This window comes from Eleutherodactylus coqui, chromosome 1 (genome assembly GCF_035609145.1).
Source record: "Eleutherodactylus coqui strain aEleCoq1 chromosome 1, aEleCoq1.hap1, whole genome shotgun sequence".
Lineage (NCBI taxonomy): Eukaryota > Metazoa > Chordata > Amphibia > Anura > Eleutherodactylidae > Eleutherodactylus > Eleutherodactylus coqui.
Window position 1 is genome coordinate 226,939,099 of NC_089837.1, and position 14,038 is coordinate 226,953,136.

The 14,038-nt window shown below is 42.0% G+C and overlaps 1 protein-coding gene across 1 annotated transcript in view; it reads right to left on the minus strand.

Moving 5' to 3' along the window:
- PEX7 (peroxisomal biogenesis factor 7) overlaps positions 1-14,038 on the minus strand; it is a 145,681-nt gene that overhangs the window by 103,722 nt on the left and 27,921 nt on the right. Inside the window, exons 4-5 of the mRNA XM_066606118.1 lie at positions 11,008-11,085; positions 5,157-5,265 (exon numbers count right to left, since the gene is read on the minus strand). Coding sequence (XP_066462215.1) covers positions 5,157-5,265; positions 11,008-11,085 — 187 coding nt within the window. The remainder of the gene's footprint in view (positions 1-5,156; positions 5,266-11,007; positions 11,086-14,038) is intronic.

The following is a 14,038-nucleotide window of genomic DNA, read 5'->3' on the forward strand; positions in this document are numbered from 1 at the left end:
GAGGTATGGAAATAGCTCTGTCATCCCATCTGACTGTGGAGTGCTAAAGGATTGTTATGGCAGACGGAATTTAATGGCCTCCAGGTTTGCCATCTTAGTAAATCTATAGGATGCCTGCTAGTATTAGGCTGGCATAATATATTGTAATACAGAAATACTGCAATGCATTATAAAAGGGATCAAGAGATCATGCGGTGAAGTCACCTAATGGAACTGAACACAATAAAAATAACTAATTCAAATTATTAAAAAGATCTTAAACTAAAGACAACAAAATATTTCCCCATTAAAATTAGAATTACATATAATTAGTACTGTCGTGTGTGCAACATTCAGGGCTATAAAACAATCTCAATTTTTTAACCTACGTATTGAAAAACCAAGTGTCAGAATAGCTGTTTTTATTCACTTCACCTCCAAAAATGGTCAGAGTCATACATACAACGAAATGGTAGCAATGAAAATGTAAACTCTTCTCATAAGCAACAACTGGCAAAGAAAAAAACTCACGCAAAAAACAATTAACTTGGAAGAAAGATTTTCCCAAGTTACAATGTAGAAAGCACAAACTAGATACATTGCGTTGAAGATCTCAGTGACCCAGTAGCGATAACCCTGCTGGCCAAGTGCCTGATAGCACAGTTACCATGTAAGAGCCCTGTGCACAGACTCTGGACTTCATGTTTGGTGTATGTACCAAAAAAAAAGTTCCCATCCAGAGAAAGACAAGTCCACGCCAGCTCACCTGTGAGCAACGAGTCCCAAGAAACAGACTGTGTGCACAGAATATGGAGAAGGTTTGGATGTATAGACCTTATAGCATACAGAACGCAGCAAGAGAACTCTGGCATCCAAAAAAGTTTGCATGGTATACAGAAAATGTATCCAAAAGGTCACCATTCAGGCAATGGAGGCCAAAAAAGTGTCCCCTTTGCTTCCAACTGGCTGGCATATCTTTTGTTCTGGTGTATAAAAAAGATACCGCAGTAGACTGTGGACCACCAAAATCAATGTGTAATACTTCTGCTTACAATTAAAGTCAATGGGCTACATATGCTACTGTATGCCTACACAGTGTTATACATTGGCGCTGTCTATCAGAGGAACACGTTGAGAAATATTCTTCCCGGATACCTCAAACTAAAGGCTCCAATGCAGTCCACACAGAACCTAGCTGCACAGCCCTGGTGTCTTGTGTCCAATGCCTCAAATGTAACAACGAGGAGGTTTCTTTGTTTCAATTATACTAGCTATGTGACATTGCTCACTATAGCTTGTGCGAGCTGCGAGTCCACTGCTGGGCATCATCACCTGTGAGGAGTGGAAAGGGGATCTGTAGACCGCTCTAATAAAGGTGCTCGATGCAGCTGAGAAGAGTGGTAAAGGGCATCTACAAATTGTGTTTCCATCGGAGAGAAAGGAGACAGAAATATCCTGGGTTTAACAAAACAAAACATCTAAAAGGGCCTAAAACAAAGCGTGCACAAAGCCTCATTTATAGAAAGCAAACTATATTTCTGCTCCCAAATCACTGAAGCAGTATTGGAGCTTGAAACAAAAGTAATAATTATCTATTAATTACAATATGCTGAGGCCGTGTCAATGTGGTTTGTACCTTAGAAAGCCATAAAGATCAGTAACCTAGAAACAGACAACTTAAATTAGGGATTACATCCAATTAGTCCCCAAGCTCCACAAAGAGATCTTGTCTGGGTGGCAGCACGCCTGCTCCCTGTGTGCTCATGCGATACATTGTCAGTTCTACATAAAGTACCACATTATCATCCAGTCTTGTTTATTATTAGCCACGCCATCGAGATAAAAGCGCAGTTCATGGTGGGGACCTTTTTACCAGTTTCGGAGTCTATGGTGAGAAGTGCACTCTTTATGCTTAATTAAATTAAGCGGCATTGACATAATACATTCAATGTCCTGCTTCTTTATACAGCAGGAAAATAAAGTAGAACAGCTATCAATCTAAGCGGTGTATTATATAAACACAACAGCGCCCAAAAACAAGGCATTCAGTTACTTCAAAGAGCTGGTCTCCTCCTCCATCATGAAAAAAACTGTATATATGCCAGATAATGGACTCCAACTACTTTAAAATGTTAACTCTGTTCTATTTTAGAAGTCGTTTCCACCCGAAAGTTTAGATGAATTAAATAGTTGAAAAATGAATGTTCCTTCAATCTATGTATAAAAGCCTTTTTACACGCAAAAATAATCTTTCAAATGATTGAAGGATTTTGCGATCTATTTGCATAAAGTGTTAATGGCCATTAACACTTTATCGTCTTCATTTGCATGTAAAAGGACCTCCAGGAGTTGTTTGCAGAGCCCAGCGTGTTTAAACACACTCCCGGCTGTGTACACAGCTGCCGACACAATTGAGGCTAGTGTAAACATGCCACAGGGAGAACATCTTGCAGTCTTTTGAAAGATGAGCAAAATACATTCAAATGGAATGTATTTGCTCAGTCTTTCAGCGACTGAACAATGGACTTTGGTTAACTAAAATCCATCATCGGGCGAAAAGTACACGATACCCAAGTATACATGTAAACTTGTTCTGGGCATTTAAAAGGTTAATAGCTCCGATGAGCGACACAGCTTATCGGAGCGGTTGCCGCTGGGTGTCGGCTGTATGAAACCGCAGACAGCCGCGATGTATGGATGGAGATGTCCTGGGGATACATGTTCTGCAGCTGCAGGGCATCAAAAGGCGTATGGGCAGTCATTAAGGGGTTAAAATCTAAGTATAATTGAATTGTACAAAGATTGCACAAGGAAACTAAAATATTTAAAAGCCCAGTATATGCTGTAGACGTATACATCTTATATTGTGGTTTATTACTATCCACATGTTATCTCATAATAAGATAGCGGTCAGTCTATGGTTATAGTTATATTTGCGTGTGTCATTCAGCAGGTCACCACTGGAGAGGATGATCAAATGGTCAAAAAATAATAAACGGGTCGTGCGTTCCCCATAGAGACCAATAACAACTCTCCCAGCTGGAGGTAAAGGGAAGCCTCCAGAGCACTGCCTATAGCATCTAAATGGTCTGATTCCTAGTTAATGCTTATGGCAAGAGCATTTTTGATTTTGATGATAGGACTGGATTGGATTCAGAGCCTATTTTTCCTTTTCGGTCTGGGCCCAGTTGCTGGAGAAGTCATGATAAAACTCCTTTAAGGTTAGATTCCCACTGCAGAAAATCCACACCAAAATTTGTATAATTTCCATGTTAAAATCCAAAAATTAGTGGGGATTTTGACAAGGATTTTAGTGCGGAACGGCAGCTGATTTCATCCCTTCAATAGAAGGAGTGCAGTCTGCTGTGGATCCACACCAAAATCTGCACCAATGCTGCGGTTTCCGATGCGGAAATGATGTGGATTTTATGTTGCGGAAAATCTGCCCCACTTCCAGTATATGTGAATGTAATATTTTAAAAACTTCTCGCACACTGCGATCTTCGATTAAAACATCAGCAGGGATGAAACAAAACACTTGATTTGCAGTTGTACCTTCTGGAGCCAATAAAGCCAGATGTTTGAAACAGCTAACCTTGATGATAGCAATTTGGGCTCAATTACCAAGTTCTGCACTAGTTCCTGTATGTGGATGTGAATGGCTGGTGCAGAAGTGAATGCGCATTTTTGTAGCCATCCGTTGAAATCTTCCTACATTATCGCACCCATGAATGCAGAGCTTTTAGATGAAGACCTGCACTGCCAAAGAATGGATCCAACAACTTTCTTCCACATGTGGAAATGAAAAAAAAAGGTTGCTCACTACATATAGTCTCTGGTTCTATTCATTTCTGTGCGGTTTGCAATAGAAAGTCTGAATATAAATTGCAGGTCCATCCTGCCTGGCATTAATAAGAGATCATATCCAATGCAAATCTATCAACCACCTCATTACCAATATACACTGCATTACTACAAATGCAGTGACACCACTGTGAGACAACCATCCAAAGCTGCAATGCAAAGTGATCATCTGGGGGTGGTCTTCTCAAGGATGATGGCCAGTTTTTGTGATACTGAAATGGTGTCCCAGGAAATCTGTTCTAGATATACGTAGAGGTGGACTTCTCAAAGAGGTGCTTCCACTGTAGATGGGTGGATCAGAAACCTAGATTGTGCTGGAATCACATAGAATACTAATATTTTAAGTGAAGCCAAACCACAGTTTTTGTCTGAAGTCCAAATTTAACTGAATCCATTACTCTGCTCACAAAATTCTTATACTCATTTGCTACAAAGACTAATTACATTGTATACCCTTGTTCCAAGGACTGCAGTGCTGTTGGTAAGATTGCTGTGAATTCCAGCCCTTTTCTCTCCTACAGCGGTCTACTTTAGAAAAAAAGGTAAAATGACTACATATGCACAGTCCCAAAAATGAATAGTGTATCGATTTTGCATGTAGAGGTTACCATGACTATCAAGGTCCAATATCAGAACCCTTCTGGAGCGTACCTGCCAATGGTGTAGCAGCGATAAAAGTGGTGAAGGCATAGCGGGCAGCACTATATGTGGTGCGGTGAAAGCGGGCAGCATTTTTGCATTAGGTCTATTTTTCTTCTAGATATTACCCTTTTTAGTACATATCATCGTTTGCTTTTCAATCCTCCCAATCTACAGCAGTATATCCATGCCAATTTACATAAGGCTATGATCCTATTACTCATTAATTCCTTACGTAATAATGCTTCTTCCCATTTAGGGATGAAAGAGCTATGGACGTTATAACATTGTTAGCACGTGACTGTCAGACAAGACAAAAGTTATATTATAGACCTGTACTATTAATATGAGATTTTACTGCATTAAATCAAATTTCTATCCATTTAAAAATATAAGACTGCCACCTAGTGGACAAACTAGTTGATACACTGTGATCGGATAAAATAGATCAAATGCAAATGAAACGATACACAGGTTAAAGCAGAAACAACATCACAAAGTTGTGCATTAATGTTTTTCACTCCATACAGTGCTAGAGAAATTACTGTCTGCAAACGTCATGAACAACTGCTTTTTCATAATGTATGATATTTGCAAATATTGGCTGATGACAACACTGGAATTGAGCTACCGAAAGGGAAAAATGCAAAACAGTCATTTGTACCTCGGCTTACCTGATGCAGATGCAAAGCAGCCCCGTAGATGAGGTGACCAGATTGTGCTGTACACTATATTTTCATGACCCACGAAGGTACACAAAGACTTTCCAACAGAAGGATCCCACTACAAGGGAAAAAACAAAAAAAAGAAAAACTTAGGCATTACAAAAAAAGCAGATATATACTAATATGAACACACCGATATAGGTGCAAATGTTAAAAAGTTAGCCGTATTTAGTTGCATGTCAAGATGTGTAGAGAAGTTTAGAGATGAATATATGTATATTTAGTCAAAATATTTTGTGTCTAAAGGCATCTAAGTGTCCAGAAGCAGCTCTAGCCATACAAAAAGGGCCTTCACAAGCACAACACACAACCCAGTAGGGCAAAGGTGTTATAATGTGACAGCCTAAGGCTGCCTGCACGCGGGCGGATTTTTGCTGCGGAATTCTGAGTGGGCATCCGGCTCCTGGTTCTGCAGCAATAACCCTCTATAGCTTGGTATGGAAAAGTGATTCTTCCTACACAAGAGCGGAAACCACTTGTGGAGGAAAAATGGAAAAATCACAGCATGCTCCATTTTCCTGCAGTGTCCCCACGGACGGCTTCCATTGAAGTCAATGGAAGCTGTCCGACATGCGGCCCTTCCGCAATTGACATTACGAATGGTCCATGGATTCCACAGAAAAAGCAGGAGTTTAAGAAAAAAATCCGTACTGCACATGTCCGATGACAGTTCACCACGACCATCCGCAGTACAGAAAAGAAGAAGAATGACAAGGGCGCCGGCCACAGTCAGAGCCGGAATCCGGTGTGGGAACCTGCATGCGGCATCCGGCTCTGCCGTGTGCAGGCGGCCTAAAGTAAGAGACAAGCACCGCTTATTATAGGGTTATGGTGTTCTGAATGCGCTGAACACTAAACAAAGCTATCTCTTCTTCTTGGGGAGAGCACCTAGCATTTCTGACCTCCGTCCCAGGCCTCTCACTAGAAAAGCCAGACTCCTACTGTACACTGATGAAGGGCAAACACCCTGAAACAGCTGTCTGTGCATGGAGTCTGGCTTTGCTTTTGATTCCCAGTCATTGTTACAAGGCTTGTATAAAGAGTTTAACTTTGTCTTGAAGGAATGCTGCCTTCCAATAGGTGGCACTGTGGAGGTATTATTTCATCTCCCTTATCTGCATATTACCCAAAGGAGTGTGCATGACCTGTGGAGTCTCCCCACTCACTGTCTGTGTGCACTCCCTAAGGAGAAAAAAAATAGCATTTCTGACTAGAGATGAGCGAACATATCTGCGTGAAGAAATGACATCACTTTTATACAGAAACACTTCAGGAAATTCCACACGCAGATTTCAGTCAATCAGCCAAATACAAAGTAAATAGAGATGAGCGAACGTACTCGTTTAGGGCGATTTCGCAATCGAGCATCGCTTTTTTCGAGTAACTGACTACTCGAGCGAAAAGATTTGGGGGGTGGCATGGTGGAGCGGGGGGGTAGCAGTGGGGAACAGGGGGGAGCTCTCTTCCCCCCCCCCCCCCACTCCCCTCTGTAACCCCCCGCTCACCCCCGGCGCCCCAGAATCTTTTCGCTCGAGTAGTCAGTTACTCGAAAAAAAGCGATGCTCGATTGCGAAATCGCCCTAAACGAGTATGTTCGCTCATCTCTATTTCTGACCTCCGTCCCAGGCCTCTCACTAGCAAAGTCAGACTCTTACTCTACACTGATGAAGGGCAAACACCCTGAAACAGCTGTCTGTACATGGAGTCTGGCTTTTCTTTTAATTCTCAGTCATTGTTACAAGGCTTGTATAAAGAGTCTAGTTTTGGCTTGAAGGAATGCTGCCTTCCAATAAGTGGCACTGTGGAGGTATTATTTCATTGGTATTATTGCATCTTGTCACCACCAGGAAGTAGTGGTGGAGACAAGAATAACAAGCCGGTGATGCCTCCTGTACCTGATTGGCTGCAGAGATTCCTCCCCTGCAGGTCCTGGCAGGCAAGTATTATTCTTCCGTCCCGACTCAGATTTAACCTACCCGCTGCTGGTGTCACTCTCCCTGGCTCCCCGCTGTGCGTGTTCCCCATCTCTTCCCCGGTCGTTATGTTAGCTTCCCGCTGCTGCAGTTTCTTCCCCGCTGCTGCTGCTTACCGCTGACTGTCTCCCTTCTCTCTGGAGCGGCAGGAGATCCACACTATGGTGATGCAGCGGCGGCAGGAGAGTGCAGTCCATCGAGGACCACAGCGGCAAAGCTGGGAGCACCGCCGCCAGCATCAGACACAAGGCCAGAGCAGTAAGGGAGCAGAGGGACTGCCTCACTGCACGGGGATTCCTGCAGCGCCGCCAGCATCACACAGTCAGCGGAGGTGGCAGCTACCGGTTGGGCAGGGGAGATGGAAGGGGCACGGCTGCTATGGGGAAACAAATTGCTGCATCGTGTGTATTGATTTTTTTGCCTGCCCTGGAGGGTTAGGGTTAGGGATTGCTTTGCTGTTAGGCATAGATTACAGACGTAACGTGGAAGTATTTACAACTAATGATGTAAGCCTAACAGCTAAAAGAATCCCTAACCCTCCAGAGCAGCCAAAAGTCAATACACACGCTGCTGCTAGGACCTTACAGAAGTCAGCGTTCCTGCATCCAAGCCCTGTCAAACCCCTAGCTTCTGGTGGTGACAAGATACAATAATACCTATTCCATCTCCCTTATTTGAACACACACACTAAGAAACACATCCAAAGCATGTACACCCAACAAAAATAATACATAAATATAAGCTTTATCAGACACACAAATCAAAGGCTATTGTATTAAAAAAAACACATTATCATGGGTCATTAAAAATAATCATGAACCACCTGCAAGATAACCCCCAGTAAGTCATGTAACATGAGTCTGGAAAAATATAAGATGAAGATAGGAAAACCCAAATTCATCAATAACTATTCATGTCTCTATCATCCTTATAAATTATTATATGTAAAATATATTATATACAAGTACCAAATTCATTCATAAATACAGAACGTACAATTTCTATGCATTTAAAAAAGAATTAAGTATCACAAAAAATGTACCAAGAAACTCACTACATAAAGTGCATTAATAAGTATGTGACATACAAAAATAAAAAGTATTCCCGAAAAAGACCGCGATGAAGTGATGATGCAGGAGAGAATGCCTCATAGTGCTGTGTCATCCGGGGAGCAATATCACAGCCTCTTAGGGTTTGTTTACACCGTGTTTTATTCTATGTTCCTGGTTTCCACCCCGGAGTTCCTACTGAATCTCTGAAGACGGCATTTAGACCCAACTCCAAACAGAACAATTACACAACAAAAGAGAGACCAGTAAGACAAAGTTTCATTCATTTCCATTTCCTTTGGAGGATAGAATAATGTAGTTGACTATGCTATTGCTGTCTCTAAGGCCAAATGCACAAAGCAGAGCCGGATTCTACATTCAGAATCCGGCGCTGATGGTAGTGGCGTCCACGCGTACCTGCTTTCTAAATCCTGAATCTGTACTGCGGATGGTGCGGACCATCCGCAGTATAGATTTTTTTCATTTACTTTATTAAACGCCTACTTTTTCATGGTCCTTCCACAATGTCAATTGCAAACGGGCCCCAGATTGGACGACTTCCATTGACTTCAATGGAAGCCGTCCATGCGGGAACCACAGCAAAATGAAGCATGCTGCGATCTTCCCGCAATTGGTTTCTGCTCGTGTGCATGAAAAATCATTTTTCCATAGCAGGCTATAGAGGGCACTTGCTGCGGAACCCGAAGGCAGACGTACGCTCTGGATTCCGCAGCAAATTAGATCTAATTCTGCTGATTTTCCGAAGGTACAAGTGGCATGTATGAACTCTTCTGCCATTTTCAGGAGGTGAGATGTATATAAACTTTCTGCTTGATGTACACTTTTAGGATAGGTTCACACGCAGCGGAAATGATGCAGAAAAAACCACCATTAGTGTGGATTTTGACACAGATTTCGGTACGGATCTGCAGCAGAATTCACCTCTTCAATTGAAAGAGTTAAATGAGCTGCAGATCCACACACCAACAGTGCGTGTAAATGTACCCCTGGCCACTAATATCAATCTTTACACATTTGTTATTAACAGCTTCACATTGATGCAAACAGCATGAGAGCGCCTGTGTGTATAAAGTGCTGAGTGGCATTTTGACAATGTTCTCGGTATCTATTTTCAGAAAAGTTATGGGCCTGTGTGTTATATTGCAATGTAGGTTTTATTCGTACATATCAAAAGTGTAAATTTAGTTTTGCCTATTATAATTGCAAATTGAATAAAAACTCCTGGCAGGAAAAGGGTTAACTAAGGTCTTATTTTTCTAATAATAAATACTCTTGAAAGGCAACTCGTCAGGTCCCCTAAGCCGTCCTGGCTGCTGGCAGCATGGTATAGTGACAGACACTTATACCAGTCACTCATACTGATCCATTCAGCCACTTTGAAAATCTTAAGGCCCTTTTACATGCAACGATTATTGCTCAAAAGCCAGCTTTTTTGCGATAATAATTGCGTATAAATGTACCCATCTTTCACTTTTCTGACGAACGATGACTTTATGTTCGGCATAAAATCCATCATTCGGCAGAAGAGCTGATAGCAGGTTCATGGGGAGCGCTGATAACATTGCCTCAGCTGTCAGCCCCACGGCATAAAAAAGGGAATGCCTTCAGAGAATAGGCCACTTGCTGTTCTCTGAATATAGCTCTCAACGGCTCACACGCATTAATAAGCTACTAATTGGCATTAGTACCAATTAGTAGTTTATGCAAAATGATAGCTCAAAAGCCATCTTTTGAGCAATCATCTGTGTGCAAGTGGGCTATTACTTTTGAAACTTCACAATGTGTTGTCCACTGTCTAACATCAAGTGATGCCCCTCGGTCTAGTAACAGAGATAAGAAGACAGATAATAGAAAGTGGAGTAGGAGGGCAACTAAATCTGTTTACTGAAGTCTGTAGAGTGGAGAAAGGAGAGAGGGGGAGCAACTGGAGAGAGACAGACTCTCAGAGACATGTCTGGAGCGAATAATGATTGTTTACAGTGTTACATTTTTTGAAATGACATATCCTCTGCTTAGTACTTCTCTACTGTCCTGCTTGATCAATATTATGCCTCTGTGTGTTGCAGACAGTTAGGGAATAGAATCTGCAGTCTTCTCTGCGCACAGTGTACAGAAGAAAATAACAGCAGGCTCTTCCCACCAACTTATAGACAACTCAAAATCACAGGTACTGCCTGTAGAGAAAAAAAATGGTGATAAAAGCAGGCCATAAGTCATAGAAATAGCAAAAATTGTGCTATTTCTCATGTACACACAGCAGCTTATTCTGAAAAGTCATCCAAAAAGTAAAGTAGCCTCTATCAATTTTCCCTTTTTTCGTGTTGCAGTGACCTGCACAACAGGTGACTACAAGAACCGCGGTGCAGAAGAACTGTCCCTTCATTTTATAAACCGTAGGAGTCTACAAGGTCAACCCGCATTGGTCACAGCGGTATGGCAAATACTAGTGATATCCAGTACTGTAACATTGTTTTGATGGGAATACCTCTTTAGCAAACTAAGTTCATAAAAAGACAGGTCAAGTTGCTGCCATGGGCCACTTTCATTGGCACTATACATGAAAGTAGATAAAACATAATTAGCATGCTTTAGCTGCTGCTCTATTTTACTAATATATGATCTATTATATTTAATAATATATTACATAATATATTTCACATCCAGCATAATAGAATGACGGACAGATGTGGGCATACACATACAACAAGCAGAACAGACCAGTGAACACCAGTCACAATGTAGCCACAACTGACTTACTAGTTTTGCAGTATGATCCCAGGATCCAGATACCAGAAGCTGCTCTCCTCTTGTCTGACTCCAATCCACGCTGTAAACCTGTGTGTGGAACATACTATACTTGAGTCACATGCAAGATCCAAGCTGGGGAAAGTCACTAAAAAGGACCATAACCTAATGCTTACTATAGGCATCTTTGTGCATACTCAACTGCACACCGTTCCTAAGAAGACTAAAATCATTGTTAACTCACTTGGGGAATTTATCACACTGGCTGTCATAGCTGGAATAAAATTGACTGGCTCACAGAGACCAGAGATGGGTCAATTTATTAAGAGGCACTTACTTAATAAATTAGCTATATGTAACACAAGCACAAATAAGAATTAGGTTGGTCTCACAGGAACGATCCGGATTCCGCATGCAAGTTCCCGCAGCGGAATCCAGCTGTGACCCTGGCCAGTCATACTGTGTACCTTCTTTTGCTGTAGTGCAGATGACCGCAGACGCTCGCCATGGGTCATGCGCAGTACAGATTTTTTTTATTTACATATTTGCTTATCGCGTAGGCAATAACGCAGATGTCAATTGCAGATGGGCTGTGGATCGAACAGCCTCCATTAGCTTCAATGGAAGCCGTCCTAGGGAGTCCGTAGCAAAATAGAGCATGGTGCGATTTTTTTTTTTTCCTCCGTTCGTGGAAACTGCATTCAATTTTCAGAAGTGTGAAGGAAAAAGTGATTTTTACATACATTCAATGCACGGCATTTGCTGCAGATTCTCCGTGCGGATGCCGGCCGTGGATTCCGCTATTCAAATCTGCCCGTGTGAGACCAACCTAAAGGCTGGTTTAGACACAACGATTATCGCTCAAAAAATCTGTTGAGCGATTTTCAAGCGATAATCATTGTGTTCTTTAACAGTGCATGGTGATCGCTCAAACATTGAGTGATCACCTTGCGCTCCAAGTGGAGGATGCAGAAGACAAGCGGGGTATCCCCGCTTGTCTTCTGAATCCAGCTGTTCCCTGCTCGCGGCGCCCGGCTGTTATACAGCCCTGCGCTTCAAGTGGGGTATGGAGAACAGAGCTGCACCGCTCTGTTCTTCAAATCCAGCCTGCCATCAGAGAGCGGGATACAGCTGAAACAATAGTATCAGCTGTATCCCGCTGTGAATTCCTGATAACTGATCGCTGATCTTTCAGCATCCTTTGAGTGATTTTTAAGCGAAAATCGTTGTGTCTAAAAGGGCCTAAGATCGTTGGTTGCAAAATGCCAGTGTGTTGATAAATTCCCACATTGTTTTCAATCCCACAGGAGGAAAGTTAGGAATACAAAATAAAACATGGAAAATGGACCATTTTGAACTATACGAAGTCATACTCATGCAGCATCCAGGAGAAACTAGACCTCCGCAGCATTCGAGTAAACCACGGTGAACCTGCTAAACTGTAAGCACACAAGTCCATTTACCAATACAGCATGTAAGAGAAGAGTTAAAAGAGAAATACCTCACACGGATCTAAAGAAACCTTCCTCTGTGTGTTGCTCTTCCTAATTGCTTTGGCTATTAAAATTCATGTCTTGCCATTGCAGAAAAGGATTACCATAAAAGAACTTTCAGAGAAGAAAACCCTCTCTCCCAGCAGCAGAACGTCTGTGTCATTATCTGCAGTCTGCGCAGCACGTATCTATTAAAACCTGAGAAGGACATTTCAAAAATGGTTCCATCAAACTCCCAAGCTTATTCCACAAGGGTAATAAAGGAAAGTTGTTCATGAAGTCACATGGGACTCCTTCCTTACACGGTTCCATTTGTCTGCTGCAGACGCTCAACTAAAAGTTAAAGCGCCTCTGTTTTTACCCATTTTCTTAAGTACAATCAATATTAACTTAGTAAACAGACATATTCTGAATCCCAACGAGCCCTCAGTAATGTTGTTGTATTAGCTGCCGAATTTACATTTTCTCATGTGAAACATAGCTAAAGTCTGGAATGGTCCATACAGAATTGGCAGCTTCAAATTCTGCATGATATGAGGCTGATAACAGTGAGTTTACTAATAAGATTATCTTATGCTACGTTCAAGTTATTTATGTACACAAATTGAGCATGAATGCAGTACGGCTTGAATGTATAGAACATAGACATTAATTCAGTTCACTAAGTATTTCCTAGATAGTGCTGCCTTAGAGATAAGCTGTCTATGTCGATAGGGGGAGTAGTAAAATGGCTAGATCTAGTTAAAGAATTTAATTCCTCCTGCTTTCAACTTCCAACACGTATTTTGTTAACCACTGTATCCCAGAAATAGAGGCGTAGTTGGACTTTTCTTCACCCGGGGCAAAAATGACAGAAATCTGACGGACCCCAGTATAGCCAATGGGGTCCATTGGGTGCTGTTGCTGTATAGCACATGCTGCAAGCAGCATAGCTGTTGATTTCTCGGTTTTGCTCCTATGAAGCTAACCTCACACGGGTGAGCGCGATATGGGGCCAGGAAACCTGCCCCCATATCGCACTCCCCACCTTGTGACTTCCCCAAGGATGCGAGGCATTTTCATGTCAAAACAGCCTTGCATCACATTGGGGGTGACTGTAAGGAGTGTGAAGTCTCTCCCATTGTTTTCAATGAGAGATCTCACATCTTATCACGTGCACCTAGCACAGGGAGCGATGCTGCCTCATTGAAAACAAGGGGCGCTGCGATGCCTGAGCACGTAGCAAGATAGAACATGCTGGGATTTGCTTCCTGCATAGCATCACAACGTGGTACCATGCAGGAAAATGTCGCTCATGTGTATGACCCCATTCAAAAGAATGGGATTCATATTTATGCGTCTCGAAACACACAAATCTTGCACGATTTTGATGCACGTGTGAAGGCAGCCTAGAGGAGAAGAACAGAAAATCCAATGGCATGCAAAAGCTGATGTAATAATAATAATAATAATAATAATAAACTTTATTTGTATAGCGCCAACATATTCCGCAGCGCTTATGTGAATATTCCCTAACATAATATGTGTTTAACTTTTAGAATATTTTTAGG